At 36.5% G+C, this 17849-nt stretch overlaps 1 protein-coding gene across 3 annotated transcripts in view; it reads left to right on the top strand.

Annotated features, from left to right (window-relative positions):
• Positions 1–17849, top strand: part of LOC107715893 (paralemmin-2-like) — a 105295-nt gene that overhangs the window by 8122 nt on the left and 79324 nt on the right. For 2 of the 3 annotated variants that reach the window (XM_016522143.1, XM_016522142.1), the window contains exons 1-2: positions 501–793; positions 14564–14644. In XM_016522143.1, coding sequence (XP_016377629.1) covers positions 749–793; positions 14564–14644 — 126 coding nt within the window. In that variant the 5' untranslated portion in view covers positions 501–748. Of the gene's footprint in view, positions 1–500; positions 794–14563; positions 14645–17849 lie in introns of those variants that run through there. The other variant, XM_016522149.1, reaches the window with a different exon arrangement.

Here is a 17849-nt window from a genome sequence, read left to right as displayed (position 1 = left end):
AAATAATGTGGTTTTTTTACTTTAAACCGCATAAACACATTTCATTACACCAAATACACAAAATAATGTTCTTTTTAACAGCATCATATGACCCCTTTAATAATAAAATGTCATTCAGAATTGCATAACAGTGTGGTGAGGAAAGGACAACAACATTTTTATTTTATGGCTGAGCTATTCCTAACTCATCAGATATTATTAAACAATAGCAAAGAATTGGCAGATGTATGATTTTGATTTGCAACCATGGAGCAGATTTCCTCTAAGCTTGCAGCCACTCAAATCCCCAGTGTACGGCACACCTTTTCCATCCCAGCAGGCACACACACACACACACACACACACACACACACAGAGTCATGGTTAGTGGTGATAGTGTTGTCCTACTCTTAGTGACATCTCTCTGCCTGCTCGCCTGTAGCTCTCTTCCAAACACAGGGGGCGGGTTCAAGACTCTGTCATCTGTCCATAACCCGGCCAGTGACGGAGAGGGAGGGATGTAGGAGGAGAGAGAGAGAGAGAGAGAGAGAGAGAGAGAGAGACAGTCTGGCAGACACATGGCCAGTGAATGAGAAGATCTTGCCCTCAGTACACTGTGTCTTTCACTGGCTGGCTTACTTCAGAGGACCAGGGCAGACTGTGTTTGTGTGTGTGTGTCTGTTAACTTGCTCACCTTCCCAACACACACAAACACACTTGGGATTACCAATCTCACGGTTACTGAGAATTCTGCCTTTGTTTTTCCAGGATGGCTGAAGTTGAACTTCATAAGGAAAGGCTCCAAGCCCTGGCGGTGAGTTCTGTGTTGCTTTGTTCTTACACAAATCCTTTTTTTTTTCTTTGATACTAACATAGTTGTTGATACGCTCATAACTATACACAAGAAAAGCATTAAAACACTAGTTTGTTTGAAATCAGTCCCAAATGAATGCATGTTATAGAAGCTTGTACACCCAATAGGTTTGGTGCCGTTTGGTGTGTTCTCATTAAGAGAAGATTTACTCTTGACGAATCAGCCTATATGAACCAGAGGGCAAGAATTTGAGATGTGACTAAAAGAGAGACTAAATTTGGCTCCAGGTCAACCCTTCTGCATAGACCAGCAGTGAGCAACAGATGGAAAACTATTTTGGCTACATTGCTTACATCTTTGTGATTCCGTAGGATACACATTGCAAAAATAGGCTGTAGGGACCAGCATGTGTTGGTATACACTAGGAACTCATTATATAGTTATCCGATTCAGTTTTGTAGATAATGTGAGTGGTGCATGTCCATGCAAAACTTGCCGCCACAATGCAAGGCCATTCTGGAGTGCATTTCCCAAAAGCAACTATGGTTGCAAGTTCTGTCATTACCAATTGAGTTTAACAGAACTTGCAACCATAGTTAGCTCACAATGCTTTTGGGAAATGCACCCCTGGTTGAGTGTTTATACGTGGTCTTCAAGATGGTTTTTATGGATATGGTCTCTAGATCTTTCGATTTTTTTAGATTTTTAGATTTTTTTATCATCCATCTGGCAAAGACTATTAATCCAATGTAATAGTACACCTCTCTTTCTTCAAATCACTAACCTTTCTGAGCAATATAGTGATGCTTGCCTTAAGAAACACCGCTAATTAAAAGTCTTTCAAGTCTAACAATGAAAATTGATTCTTGGCAGCTAGAACTGTAGCAGGCTAATGCCTTTTGGATGAGGTTTGATGAATGGAAGTTTAAGTGTTGAGATAGCAGGCCTGTGGTCATGGTGCTGTGCTCAGACAGAGGAAATATAAATAATTAAAGTTATACAGTGTCTGGCAGCATCTCGAGCATTGAGGGATGACTGCTTCTCGAAACAAACCGAGATAATCTAAATAGTGTCTGCTAGATTGCTTTGGCATTGAAAGTTAATTTGCCAGAGCGGCTGTTTGGCCTCCAATAGCTCAAATTAAATTAATTGCGTGATTATTTTCCCGCATTTTAGTAGGATTTCGGTGCTTTTATCGCATCTGATAGTTGTGAACATAATATACACAACGTTTTCTTGACATCTGTTGTTGATATTGAGTAAATTTACATAGTAGTAATGACGCTGTGAATCACTTTTGCAGCATAATTGTGACATCAGCCACATGGTGCAACTGCAATGCTTAAAGTGCCCCTATTATGGGTTATGAAAGGTTCATATTTTGGTTTTGGGAGTCCCCAACAACAGGTTGACATGCATTCAAGGTCAAAAAACACTTTCATTGTCTTATAATATGCATTTATTTTTACCTTACTTGCTCAAGGACTCCCAAACGATTCGTTTAACGATTCATTTTTCCAAACCCCTCCTTTGCGTGACGCTAATCTGCAGTGATTGGTCCGATTGGTCTCATTTTCATTTCATCACGCCTGTAATGCCTGATAAAGCAGCGTTTGTGAGCGCAGTGCTGCTTTGTGTACAGCATTACCTGGGAAACCACTATTTTTACCGCTTCACCTAGCGTTTCACCTAGTGGCAACGCGAAAAGACCAACAAGTGGGCGGGCAATAAGCTAAGGGTTCCTGTTGACGTCAACATGTGTGTTACACACTGCATGAAAGGTCATTTTCAAAAATCCATAATAGGGGCACTTTAAGCACACATGGCAAAGACTCGCAAACTTAGTATTTGGTGTGCCATGTGTTTGAGTAATGCCTTAAACCAACTATAAAATACTGGTTGTTTTGCATCAAGTAATTCTCTTCACAGCCAATATGTTAATAATAGGCATGCTAATAAGCAACTAGTTAATAGTGAGAATTGGTCCCTTTACTAAAGTGTTACCTGAAATGTCCAGTGAGTGGTGCTAAAAAGTGTATTAAATATGTGAAAGTGGCCACATTTTAATTCCATTTTATTACGTTGGTACAGGCATTTATTATTGTGTTTATTATGTTGCTTCAGGTACGTATTGTGGCAGTTAGAATTTAAATGTCCGGAGAGTGATGTTAAAAGGTTAATGCTCTGTTGTGTTAGACAATAACAAACCCCCTTCACCAAACCCAACCCTAAACCTGCCCGATAGTGTTAACGAAAGAAAAAGTGATATAAAAATGCATTCTCTGATGCAGCTGTGCTGTTTTAACTTCTTTATACATGGGTTTGAGCTGTTTTGTCAAACCGTAGTTTCACGGGATTCGTACCCGAGCGCTTCACCTCACAAGTGCAATGCTATATCGCATGAGCTTACTTCCATATTTAATAGCCCCTGCTGGAAAAAACAATGGACACCATCACAAAATGTGTAATTGTTTTACTGGTTATAATGGAACATCTATTGGGTTTTAATGGAAACTGTAAGGGACCCTGTAGGTTTCTGTTGGGAATTGGTCGCCTTCTATTGGTGGCTTGTTAAAACCACTAAATCCTAATGGAACATGTCCCAAAACACACTACAGAATACCATTTTTTAATGGTTGTAATGGGTAAAAGTTGATGGTTTGTAATGTTTGTAATGGTATTTTTAGTGGAAACCATTAGAATTTCGGTGATGATTTATATTGTTTGATTGTTTTCAGCAAGGGTATACAAAAACAGTATGGCAAAAGAGTATTATGTCCGAATACACAGTATTCGAAATGCAGGAAGAATAGCCTGAAGACCTACTACTTCTACCGGGATTCTGAAGTGCACATCCATTGGATTTAATATCCCATGAGGCCATGTGAGAGAAGCTATGGCATGCAACCAATGCTGCAGGTCACATGACAAACCCAACATGGCGGATGTTGTATGTCCAGATTACTTTCATATTAGACTCACATGCAATGTCGAATACAATTTTTTAATGGTTACAAAGTAAGTTTTTCATCAAATATAGTAGCTACTCAGAGAATATGCTATTTCTGACAGTAGTGATCCTGAAGATTTTGATTCGCTGATTCATGTGCGTTTCATTGGGACTAGAGCTAAACTAGGTTGGCTATAACCCCTGGATTGGGGGTTGCACAAATCCCTAACCCTAAGTATGATGAGATGACTGCCTAAGTAAACACTACAAATTAGCAGCATATTGCACCAACAACACAACATATTTTCATATGTCAACCCAGTTTGCAGCAAACATCCTGTATTTTATTATCGGGTTGCAATTTTATTGTCAAATGCACATGCAATTTTAATAACAAAACAGCGGCCTGGTGTTGTAACTGAAACTTGTGGAGGTTTGATGTTCAAAGATTTTATAACGGTCAGTACTTTATGTACGTTGCGCTCCTTAGAAAGCTATTAATTTGGATTTGCCTTCAAGAAGGAAAGTACCACAAGACTTTGCCCGTGGATTTCCAATTTGGGGTTTCTAGTTTCACTCAATATTCAGCCAACATCTGTCTTAACCCAACCACATGCTTTATCTGGGATTCGCTTGGTTTCCCATGCTCTCCAGAAAAGCAAAGCCTGTGGGCTGCTTGACGTTGGCCAAGCAGTTGTGTTTTTGAAATGAGCTAAACTAGAAGTTATACCTCAAGAAGATTACTGAAATGTAGTGGAGTTTGATGGTTATTATATTCGAATCATATGCTGGCCTGTTGCGCGTAACATTTATATCTTCATCACTGTGTTCTATCATGCTGTTTTGCTGGGAGCGCATTATAAATATCAGTTTCTGCTAGTGGTGAATATAGACTCCCTTGCGTCAACAATGCTAACCAAAAATTGACTGCCTGACTGATAAACTGTTTGAATATCAGTTTATCTGTTTTAATAAGCATGCCATTAAGATACAGAAGAACTGATTTTTGAAAGGTTTGCCAAACAATTCCCTATTGTTACATTACAGTAAGTGAGGGTTTGCTAGCTAGCTATGTTTGCCTCAAACCACAGGCTGCTGCAGCAGAGGACAGTCATTGGGTCCAATTCTGTGGCTTTTCTTTTCAGTCCATCAAGTGAGGGAATGTCGCTAGCTCAAATGAGAAACGGTTAGCGGGTTGTTAATTGCGGTACACTGGGCGGAGGTGATTGTACATGGGCAGACTTTCCTCTTGTCTTAAATGCCTGCAGTTCTGACTTGTTTACATGGATTAATTTAGTCAAGCTCAGGTCTAGATCTTTACTAGAGGCCTCACTTACACTGTGCTCTTGTTAGCATAGCACAGGCAGCCATTACTATCGGGTTAAATTTAGCGGCAGCTGTCTGTGATGATTTGGCTCGGGGTTCGCATATTTCACAGAGGTGGGGTGGCCCTCAGGTGGGTTTGTATTCCCAGAGCTCTCGGGTGTGGGGGCTCAGCTGCATTTCTAAAACAAGTATTGGGAACTGTGCTGTAACTGAAAGCCTTTCTGCTAACTAGCACAGCAGAGTCAGGTATTTGTGGATGCTGCATGATGGTAACAAATATCAGCACTGATTTATGTGACTTACAGCATCACTTACACTGAAATTTGCACAATTTGCACAATTTCTGTTTAGTTTTAGTTTGTTTTTAGGTAGTCGGTATAGTCTGTACTTTGGCATAGGAGGTTAAAGTCGGCATAATATTTAAACTCGCTTTATCTATTTTTTAAATGCATGTTATAGATCTTATTGTGAATGATTCATCGTTGTATATGTTTCATTTACAGAAAATGTTTTGACCTTGTAATGTTTAATCAAAATGTCTGGTCACGCTTTATTTGGTATGAGGTGGGATACGGGTACGGTTAGGGACTGGTTTGCTAGTATCGGTAGGTTTAAGAGTGGTTTAAGTGTCCTTAACTATTAATCATTTGGTACAATGCACTTATTGTGTACATGTTTTTACATTGTACTTATATTTAAAAATATCTGCATGTAATTACATCTGTAATTAATTTCTGTAATTACACTTATAATTACACTGTTGACCCATCCTTTAAGCTCAGGGCGTTTTTTGGTATTTTCGCCTAAATGTATATATAAATACACACACATGCATGTATATATTTAAGAAAAATATGTTATGTTTATATAATAAATATATTTATTTATAATATAAATTATATGAATATAAATATATAAATGTAAATACATGTCAATATTTTCAAAATATATACTGTATGTGTGTGTCTTTATATATACAGTACATACTAAATATACACAGTACACACACATATATTATATAAACCAACACTTTTATTTTGGATGCGATTAATTGCGATTAATCGTTGCCCAGCACAAAAAAAAAATAAAAAATCACAGAAACAAAAGAATGGATTCTAGTAGGGTCAAATTTGATACCAAGACTAGTCAGAGACTAGTATTTAAGAACTCCCCACCACTTTTATATTTTTTTATTATTCATGAAGATGAAATCCAGTCATAGCAATCCATGGACTCGTGAGTTTTGTTTGAGACAAGTTCACAACGGGTTGATCGTACGGATTCCCAGCTTTGACCATCAGAAAACTGACCACACCTTTAAAATGTATAATTGATGATATTGATGAAGGGTGTACATTATTGGTTATACATCATTAGTGGTTTTGTAACTCTTTGAAGTATTTCAGTATAATTTATCAGTTGGTGTCACAATCATACATTTTATACTTAATGTGTGAACACCAGTGTTTATTGTCATTTTTGTACGCATGCATTATTAAGGGCAGAGATTTGTTGATCCCTTCCAGATGAAAAAAACAACATTATTTTCCAATTTAAATAATGGACTGCAGACTTTCACATTGATGTAGGGGATTTTTTGAAGAAATAACCACGGCGTTAAGTATCCAATAGATGTGTTTGCCAGATATTATTTATTTTAATTTACATGTTGATTAAACGCAGGGACTTGTGCTTTATGTGGTTTAACTGGCATGCAAGAGATGCAAAGCATGTTAATAAGGTCAGTCAAAGAATGTTACTAGCAGATGAATAGTGTATTGCACTTTAAGTCTGCATGATCTACTCCTCAAGTATTCCCTTTCAGAGGTAATAATGAGGTTGAGTCACTGTGGAATCGTAACTTAACTCTCAGATGTGTAGTTTAAGATCATTCTGGTCATAATTTCATGATGTTTCATGCACTATGGCATGCAGTTAATAAATGTTGCTTAGTTGAAAGATAAATCACCTTTTGACTGATTTGAATGTACTTAAAAAGTGCAAAAAAGAAAATCTGCCCTGGTAATAACAATATAGAGAAGGAAGGCTTTTGGAAATTATGCTTTTTCATCCAACAGCAAACAGACTTGTCTAACCCAATCTAATGAGAAAACATAACTGTTTTATGAGGTGCTGATTTGCAAGGAAACATTTTTACGAATACACCACCAATTCACCAAAACATAAAGAAGAGTTAAAAAAAAAAAGAAATGCCATGATTGCGTGTGGAATTGTCTGTTCGAAAGCACTAAAATATCCCATTAAGGAGCAAAATTCTAAATTATATAAACTTTAACATTATTGTGTAATTATATTAATATATCAGCATTCTTTATGGAGTGCCATCACTTCACCCCTTCAAATGAGTTGCAAACCAGTAGCACAAGAACTTCTTGAAGACTTCCTTTCTCATGGTGCTTGCTGGGAAAACTATGTCCAGTCTATTTTTGTCTGTCCTCTGGGACAAGCGCTGGACTCTTGATAAAGAGGCATCATCGGAAAAGACTTTAAGACATCTTTTAGCAAATAAGAGACACAATGAAAACAAAAGACAGCTTACACAACACTGCCTGCATTTGCAAGAAAAATGAACGCTCAGATTTTGGTCTTTCATAACTTAGTAGCCTTAAAGGTGTTATCGGTTTGTTATTAGCTGTCTCAGATGTTTCTTCTAACATTTCTTGGGGGAAAAAAACATGCTCTCGCTCTTGTATGTCTCCAGTAAGAGCAAATAATGAAGCTATAAAATGAATTTGGATTGCATATTGTAGGTCAGATCATTTACTCTTAGAACTTGATAAAAAATGTTTGATTAGGTTGGCTTGAGAAAGCCAACCTACTGATCTGCTACTTAAGCTTTTTATTATTATTATTCTTAGACTCAATTTCTGAACGCTATTCCTCCTAGAGCTTTCAAGCTATCTGAAAGCTGATCTGACTTGCTGTATCTTTTCAGACTGATCCGACTTATGGTTTTCATAAAACTGAAGATTAAAAATCATAAAAATCCCATAGACTTACAATGACGGAATGTTCAGATGAGCCAAGACTATTCAAACTCCAACTGTCAAAATTCAAATGTAAACAAACTAAAGCCCATTAGATCTATCATCTGACTTTCTATCTATCTATCTATCTATCTATCCTAACAACATGCTAATCATGCTAGAAACATACCAACAACATGCTAGTAGCATGCTAATTGTGCTAGCAACATGCTAGTAACATGCTAGTCATGCTAGAAACATGCTAGTAACTTGCTAATCATGCTAGCAACATGCTAGTAACATGCTAAGCATGCTAGAAACATGGTAGTAACATGCTAATCATGCTAGAAACATGCTAGTAACTTGCTATTCATGCTAGCAACATGCTAGTCACTTGCTAATCATGCTAGTAACATGCTAATCATGCCAGCAATATGCTAGTGACAGGCCAATCATGCTAAAAACATGCTAATCATGCTAGAATCATGTTATCAACCTCTATCTAATCTAAATTGTCAAACTCCAGGCTTTTACAACTGCTTTAAACTTTCAGGCTAGGCTTTCTCAAGCCAACCTAAAGTTTGTCTTGACAAACTTTTTTATCTAGTTTCATACTGAGATCTCTAACATTTGCAGACTTTGAGATACTTGAGGCATTGCTGAAGTCTATGGAAACTTAAGCCAATTTGATCTCTATTTAATCCCATTGCTGTAAAGAAAAAATATCTGAGCAAATACAAAAACGATCCATGTATTAGTTAGTCTTTGTTAAAGAGCATTTCAATCAGAAATGTCAGCATTGCTTGCACTGGAGGCGTCAGTTGTAGGAGTCAACAGTGACACATGCTGTGACAGCTCGGGTCATTGGTCGCATACAACAGAGGAAATGGACTGTTTCTCAGTCTCAGCGAAAGTTTGAGATTCCATTTGCTGTGACTCATTGGCTCCTAGGTCATGGCTTCATCCCAAGTGGCATACTTGTGTACTTCACTGTAAATGACCAAGTAGTATGAAAGTACATCACATCTTATCACAGACCACCATGAAGCTTACTGTTTGCATCTTCATTTCAAGCGTCTACACTGTAAGAAAATAAAAACCTTTGATATATGTATAATGTCCTGTCAGAATAGTGTTTTCATGGTTTTTCGAACCAGTACATTTTCGTTAATTTTACCGACATTTCCTTCAACCCTAAAACAAAATACAATGCAATGCTTAATTCAGAACACTTGTAAGGAAAGTCCCTTCTTATTAGCACAGCACACTCTGAAGTATTTTTACAGACTTTTCTTAGAGTGTTCATCATTGCTGTTGGTTTTTAAGCAATTCAAAAAGTCCAAGTCATTATAAAGGAGTTTGGGGAATTTTTGGTCCCATTTAGAATATCACATATTAACAGATATTATATGAATTGGGATCGCAGCCATAAATGCATCATTCATCAGCCATGGTAGTGTTCATGATAGTGACTTAATATGTTGATTACTTTCAGCGTAAGCTTATCCATGCACATATGACACTGAAATCTACACTATAATTACAAAAATGGATAATGTTACCGGTAATTCTCTAAGTTTACAGATCAATACAGAAAATTCTTTCATATTAACAGTACACTGGACTGTATATTTACAGAATTTTCATTGTAGTTGGTTAAACCAGGACTCAACGGTGTTTTACTTGCATTTGCGGCTTAAAATATGACTAAAATGTGTGCCAATGCACAATGTATTTTGGAACATGTGAGTGAATAAAAAATCCCTAAGGTTCTTAAAAAGTATAAAACATCAGTTTTATGAAATATAAGGTTGTAAAAAGTGTAAAGTATCTTAAATAGTGTAACAATATACACATTTCAAAATAAGAGTCCCTGTGTATTTCCGGCTTGTTTACAATTCAAAGTCCTGCATTATCCATTTTTTTCCTATTATTGGTATTTTGGTTATGCACCAAATTGTGTATTGCATTTAATTAGAAGTAAACTCTCGTAGCTTCTCTCTGTTTGTTCAGTTCTCATTGTGAAGACTTTTATGTACTCCTTAGGGAAAAAGTAAGCATCAAGCCCTGTTACACACAACATGGGAAGCCTTATTTGTCAGAGAGGAATGTGGCCTGTGTAGGAGTGCATGGCCAAGATTTTTACCCTCTGAACTTGGACTTGGCTATAGTGACATCCTCGGTGGATTTCCAATTGTTTCTGTTAAACTTTAGATCAAAGGAAGTCTCTTATATTTTGTCTGTAGCAAAAGAGAAATCGAATGAACTGAAGAGAGGCTCTCGGGTGTTTGATGGCGTCAGTAGAGATGGAGGGGGAGGCTTTAGTACCGCCGTGCAGATGTTTTCCATTTGAGCTGGGAAACAAATCCTCATTGTTTGGGTCTCACCAGCCCAACAGGCTCAACGTCACTGAGCATTTTTATTACCTGTTTTCATGCTCAACTCATATCCCCAATTATTTACAGATGCTACGGTCTGTCTGGAAATTAGCCTCCGCGTGAGGGATATTTCGAGATGTTTGGGCCACAGCTTACGTGTCCGTGGTGAGGAACGACTCTTGCTGCTGGCCTATTCCTGTATGTTACTCTGAGCTCTGGTATGGGTCGCATACTTGGTGTGAAATAGATCTGGCTTTAGTTTTCTGTCCAGATGAGAGGGGCGTGGAGTGTCATGCCAGTCCGTAGTGCATGTAACCAGTGACGAACGCTCTGCCGGTGTAATTACAGCCCTGCCGTCACATGAGAAATTGCTTGCATAGATTCAGAGTTGATGTTGTTGTGATGCACATTAAAGAAACATTTGCTTTTATAAAGGACAGAACCATGATGTTCAAATTACATACAGCACAATAAATGTTGATATGCTTTGTGATGCATTTTAAATTATCAAAAGACCCAAAAATCTGGAATATATACAGTATATATATTTATAATTTGCTGCTTATTGATAGTAAGGTAGTCGTTGTAGTAGTTATGTTTAGAGTTAATATGGGCTCCGTAATTACAGCTAAACAGCCAAAATGCTATTAATATGCATGCTAATAAGCAACTAGTTAATAGTGAACAGTGTTCCCTAAATCAATCTAGTGTTACCAAATTTGCATATATTTTAGTTCTTATTTTACTAAAACATTTTGGGCCATTTGAAATCAGTTGCTTTCCTGACTGTTTTGATGATTCATTGTCGCTTCTTGGATTTAGAACCACATCTAACTTCTCTTTTTGATAGTTTAATATACACTTTAATCCAAATACATTTATAGTGCGTTAATAGAAGAAAAAAAAAAAATTGGGTGTGCAACCTGGAAATTAAACCTATGACGTTAAGGTCGCTAGAACAGCGCTCTGCACAAAAACATACTTACTATTACATGCACATTATTCTTAAATACAGGGAAAAGCAACATTTGTGATCAGTTTTAACATTAGATATAGTTTTCTAAAAATTAAAATAATTTGAAGTTTATGACATGTTCACGTCATAAAAGCACAAATGGAATATTTGTATACCATATGGCATAAAAGGCATTCAAATTGTCCAAGCTGAAAAGACAAATAACATCACATTCAGAAAAAATCCGGTTTAACCAAAAGCGTGTGTGTTTTACAGTTAAGCCTTATATTTATAGTCTTTGCCGATATCATTTAATTTGGAATTAAAAATGATTATTCAAGTGTACAAGAGTTTATATTTCAGGTGCCAGAATGATAATCATCCTACAAAGTGTATATTTTACAGATTATTGTGGTGACTTTCTTGGCCCGGATGAATGAAGTTAGACAGACACATCGTGAGCACTTCCAATTGGCATGACTGTTCACAATGGGGCATAAGATCTGATGCCAAAACAATCTCTCTGCTTATGCATTGTATTTTCTGTGTTCTCCTGCGTGCTGTTCATGTGTTATTTCAACAGGATGTCAGACTCATTAGTATTCATCAAATCCATAGTCAAACCACATTTATATACAAACACACACATACATATACAATAATCAGTAAATGAGAGAGGCACATTAATGTTACACCGTAGTAAACAGAGTTTCACTTACAGTATACTGGATTTAAGCTTTTAAGATAATTAATTAAATTAAAAATGACTTTTATAATCCCCATTTGAATTTCTTTACTGATTATTTGCTATTAAGAGGTCTTTCTAAGACAGTTTCTCTTATTGTGCATGTATAATTGACAGATCTCTTGCTGGAAGATTCAGGTCAGATTTTTAGATTTACATGTTTGTTTTTTTTAAATGAACACACTAATCGGTTTCTCTGGAGTAGAAGGTAATCAGATCGTTCCTCTTACTTTCTCTTCCTCAAAATCAGGGATTATGTTTCAGTGCTCAGCTTTTAAAAGAAGACATAAAAACCATTAACAGTTAGCTTTCATGTGAAATCCAGTGGCATTATTCACTGACGGATATGTAAGGGTCCATTTGTAAAGGCACATTTGTTCACATCTGGATAACATATCAGTTTTCCCTCAGCGGAGCTCACAGGAGAGCACACACTGACTGCAGGAATGCGCTCGTGAACTGTGTCCGAGCCAGCCAAGATATTTGAACACACACTCAAGAACCTCAGTAACTTACATATATGGCTCAGTTTCCCTCTATGGGCTTCTCTGGTCTTGTAAAGTGAATAAGAATTAGATCACCTGCAGAGACAGGCTGTTTAGGGTTATGATGGGATATGATTATATTATATACAGTGTTGCAAAGTTGTGGACAAACCTTTCTAAATGTGTTGTTCCAGTGGGTCGTATTTTCAACCAAGGTTTCACTTTTTCTGAAGAAAATGTGAATGGTACTTGCCATGTTTAACAGCCTAAACAATTAGTTCTGTCCCTGTGCAGCTATGTATTGGAAATTGATGACTTCCTGTTTTTAGTCTGTTGTTGTTAGAAGTGAAACAGCTGCTTAAGTATTTAGCTATGAACAGCCGAAAGGCTAATAGTTATGCTTGCTTTAGCAAATATCACAAATAAAGCTCAAACAATAAAAAAGGTTTAGGATAAAAACCCTGAAAATACTTGAAAAGATATTTGTCAAACAAGCTTCTATTAAAATCAGTTTTAAATGGGTCATATGATGTTGCTAAAAAGTAATGAAATGTGTTTATGTGGTTTAAGGTTCAAAAAACACATTATTTTCCACATAATGTACATTATTGTTTCTCCTCTATGCCCCGCCTTTCTGAAACGCGTCGATTTTTACAAAGCTCATCGTTCTGAAAAGCGAGGTGTGCTCTGATTGGCCAGCTATCCAGTGCGTTGTGATTGGCCGAATACCTCAAGCTTGTGACGGAAATGTTACGCCCCTACCATACTGTGATGCCTTGTCCGGCCGGAGCGACGAGACAAAAACATTCAAACCCATTACAAACGAGGCATTTGTTGCATCCAGTGGGGACATAATTACTGATTATAATGACTTATACTGTCTTTTTACGCGTTGCATCGCGCAAACATAAAACCATGTCCGCATTTGTGATCGGAGAAATGACAAAGCACTACTCTACACTGCTCAAAACTCGCGTTTGAATCGTCAGTGGCAAATCCTTTAAGTATAAAAAAAAGTACTTATAGTCTGTGAGTCAGAACAGCCGGCATTGTAGTCTACTCTCCCAGGATCAGGCAACAGTCCTCCATAAAATGTGCTGCACACATCTGAATATTTGGGTTGAACTGTTCTGGAACAGTGTTGTAAATACAACTTAACCACTGATTTCTAGTTGTGTCCTCTTTTGGAAGACCAAACAAAGTAGTTTCGCTTAATGACTGAAAAGTAGTTTGACCAATAACATGCAAGCACTGTGCATAATTGACCAATCGTGGCGTAAGGAGATGGTATCAGAGAACGATCAAAACAATGCAAAAACACATACAAATAATGTAAGAGGACTGCAGAGAGCATGTCAATAGAAAAACAAAGCCACATTTTTAGGAAATTTTGAAATCCTGGCCATAACAAATGGTCATCCTAACTAAGCTGAAATTATTTGTCTCATTGTCACACAAAATGACTTATTTATCATTAAAAATCTTTCAAATGTTACTCTCAGTGATATAACAAAAACAAATTCTATTATATTTTCAGGAAAAGCGGAAAAGACAAGCCGAGATAGAGGACAAAAGAAGACAACTTGATGAATTTGTTCTACAACTTCAACATTTCAGCTTAATGACTGAAAAGTAGTTTGACCAATAACATGCAAGCACTGTGCATAATTGACCAATCGTGGCGTAAGGAGATGGTATCAGAGAACGATCAAAACAATGCAAAAACACATACAAATAATGTAAGAGGACTGCAGAGAGCATGTCAATAGAAAAACAAAGCCACATTTTTAGGAAATTTTGAAATCCTGGCCATAACAAATGGTCATCCTAACTAAGCTGAAATTATTTGTCTCATTGTCACACAAAATGACTTATTTATCATTAAAAATCTTTCAAATGTTACTCTCAGTGATATAACAAAAACAAATTCTATTATATTTTCAGGAAAAACGGAAAAGACAAGCCGAGATAGAGGACAAAAGAAGACAACTCGATGAATTTGTTCTACAACTTCAACATTTCAAGGTAAAACAAAAACCTCTTTAAAACATCTCTGAAAGTTTGACCTTGCACCACTACAGCAGACTGATCGTTCAAATGTCAGCTTTCAATATGTTTTCCTACATTTACAAATCAATGCATTGTGTTCTCCAAAGTTATCTTATAGGGTAATTTCACACAAGAGCTTTGATGTAACACAGAATAAGTTATCTTTGGAGAGCAGCTTGGATTCATTGCATCTCTTGCAGCAGACAAATGCAAATGTCAATCAGAGTGTGTTTTGAAGGTACAGTAAATCCATAGAGAATCTTCACTCCTGAATCACTGTCTAGCACTGCTATCTGCACTGATGATGCACACATACTAGTTGGATGACGGTCGAATCAAATTTGGATTTAGAAATTACTAGAGAAGTAATCTTTAAATTTTTGTCCTGATGATAATCTTTTTTCTCTCTGCGCGAGTCAGGGGAACATGTCTGAATCAAAATCAGCTCTAGCAACACAAGAGTGTGTTATCAGATAGCCAGGGGTTTGTCTCATTTACGAAGAATTACTCTGGTGTTATCACCCAAATTTTATGGCAGTTAGTTTATACAAAAAACACAGCCTTTGGTTTAAAGTCACTCATGAAAGAGATTTTGTCTAGGCCTCAGGAGAGAAAAGAAACACTTATTCTCAATGACTGCAAAAGATTTGATAACGCTGTAGTACTGTGAGACTTACATAAGACCGCCGAGAGACTAAAAGATAACAGCGATCGCTTATGTTCCAGCACACAACAGCACTGATGTTATCTATCTAATCATATGCGCAAATTCTGGGTGATCTTAGTGTGAATGTGTACCGTAATGAAAAGGAAGTGAATGTTTTTTCAAAGGGCTGAATTTAAAGTGAGGAATTGACTAAAAAGAGCAGCATATCCAGGAAAAGAGATGTTTGTTTAGTAGTGGGTGTAATGGGCTTCTGAAGCAAGTTCTCATCGGAAAGTACAGCTGCAATGCCTGTGATGTCTAGATGTTATGAATACCAACAGAAAATTTGTATCTCAGTTTATTTTCTGATAAAGGGATGAAATACGATGTGAAATTCTAAACATAAAGTAAAAAAAAAAAAAATGTATGCTGTGCAAATACTAAACAAAACTCTTTTTAAATAAAGGACAACAGTCGGGTTCCAGAAATAAAAATCCTATTCATTTTCTCAATCAACATCTTTAAGTATTTGATCGTTTCTCCATCATTTTACATTTGATTATGTCATTCGCAGTGTTTAATGGGATTGTGATTCTTTCCTGTTAACGTACACAGTCTTGTACCATTTTGTATGTCTTTTTGTTTCATTTTTAAATATTTTAAATGGAAAAAAATACTTATGAATCCTGATAGTAGCTATTATGTAATTTTATAATATACAAGCAACCAACCATTACGGCAAAATAATCCCACAGGGTGCTCGAAAAGAGACTTTGTGCCTCCCAGAAGAGGTTTATTTTCCAATAATGACTGGCTGACCATATGATCACACTCATGACATGACTGCATTACCAAATAAATGAAACTGACAGAGCTGTATATGGAACTGGTGCCTCACGTGTATAGTATAATGCTATATATATACAGTATATTATATATTTGATGGCAGAATGCCACGAATTACAATAAAGTATCCCAGAGAGCCATGCAATAAAATGTAAAACAGCTTTTTATTAGTGCTGTCAAACGATTAATTGCATCCAAAATAAAAGTTTTTGTTTACATAATATATGTGTGTACGCTGTTTATTTATTATGTATATATAAATACACACACATACAGTATATATTTTGAAAATATTTACATGTATATACATTTACATATTTATATTATTATATTTTATATAAATATATTTAATATATAAACATAACATATTTTTCTTAAATATATACATGCATGTGTTTGTATTTATATACACATAATAAATATACACAGTGCACACACATATATTATGTAAACCAAAACTTTTATTTTGGATGCGATTAATCGCGATTAATCGTTTGACAGCACTAGTTTTTATAAACAAACTTCTAAGAATATAACGCAATTGTCAAGCTATGAAAATCTGAAAATGCTTTTATGAAAGTGTGTTAAAAACAATCTTCGAAGCACTACCTTGAGTCTTTTGAAGCCAAACATGTGGGTAGTCTTGTAATCCAAGACGGTGCTTTCTCCCGCATACCTTCAGCAGCTTGTGAAACAGTCCTGAGTTCCTGCGGTTGACCTTCGTGATGACTAGGCGTAAGGGGTCTTGAGAGACCTCATAGCTCACATAGCTCACGCAGAGTCGGTTCGGCCACAGCTGGTGACTTCCTTAACAGCTGTTCATGTTGGACAAGTTATAAATGTATTCAAGTTTAGCCTACATGAGAATGTGGCAACATGTGACATTTATATTCTGAACTTAAATGTCAAACAATGCACATATAAAGGTTTTTCTGTGGTAAGCCACAATCCACACAATAATGAGCTGACTAAAGTATAAACTAAGTCCAGTTTTAGGATCAGCTTGTACATTTAGGCTACATTCACCAAGCAGCAGAGTACTTGGAGCGTTAAATACAGTTTACAGTGAAATATGGATTGACAGCCGCATGTTGTTGTTTTTTGTTTGTTTGTTTGTTTGTTTTCATGTGAGGTTTTGCAAGCTCACAGAAATGGAGATAGCATTGCAAACTCACAGAAATAGACATTTTAGATCCAGTTGTCTTCCACAGAGCTCTAGCCACCAGTTTTGTGGTCTAAATGTTGCACTGCTAAAACTGCTTAAACCACAGATGGTTTGCTGATTTTCTTTGGTTTAGCAGGTCTCATAGCCTCACAAGCACATCCGAACCCCTTTAAACTACCCAGGCTCACTGGAAATATGTGCCTCTACCTACTTTTCTGAGAAACTCAAAAAACTTACCTATACGTACGAATAGCTGCAGTTTCCAGTTGAAATGAAAACTAGGTGCACACTGTAAAAAATGACTGTGAATTTAACTGACTGTTATTTAAAAGACTGTAAAAATGCTACAGTAAAAACCTGTTAAATGGTTAAAGGTAAGTTCCCCTACTATATACGGTGAAAAACTGTATTGGACATTACATGTAATTTTACGGTAGTATACCGTTTTTGGAAGTGATAAAGACCGTATAATTTACAGTGAATAACTGTAAATTGACATTCCCAGAATTCCCTGCGTTACATTT

This window comes from Sinocyclocheilus rhinocerous, unplaced genomic scaffold (assembly GCF_001515625.1).
Source record: "Sinocyclocheilus rhinocerous isolate Xijiao unplaced genomic scaffold, SAMN03320098_v1.1 scaffold178, whole genome shotgun sequence".
Lineage (NCBI taxonomy): Eukaryota > Metazoa > Chordata > Actinopteri > Cypriniformes > Cyprinidae > Sinocyclocheilus > Sinocyclocheilus rhinocerous.
This window is presented reverse-complemented; position numbering and strand designations above follow the sequence as displayed.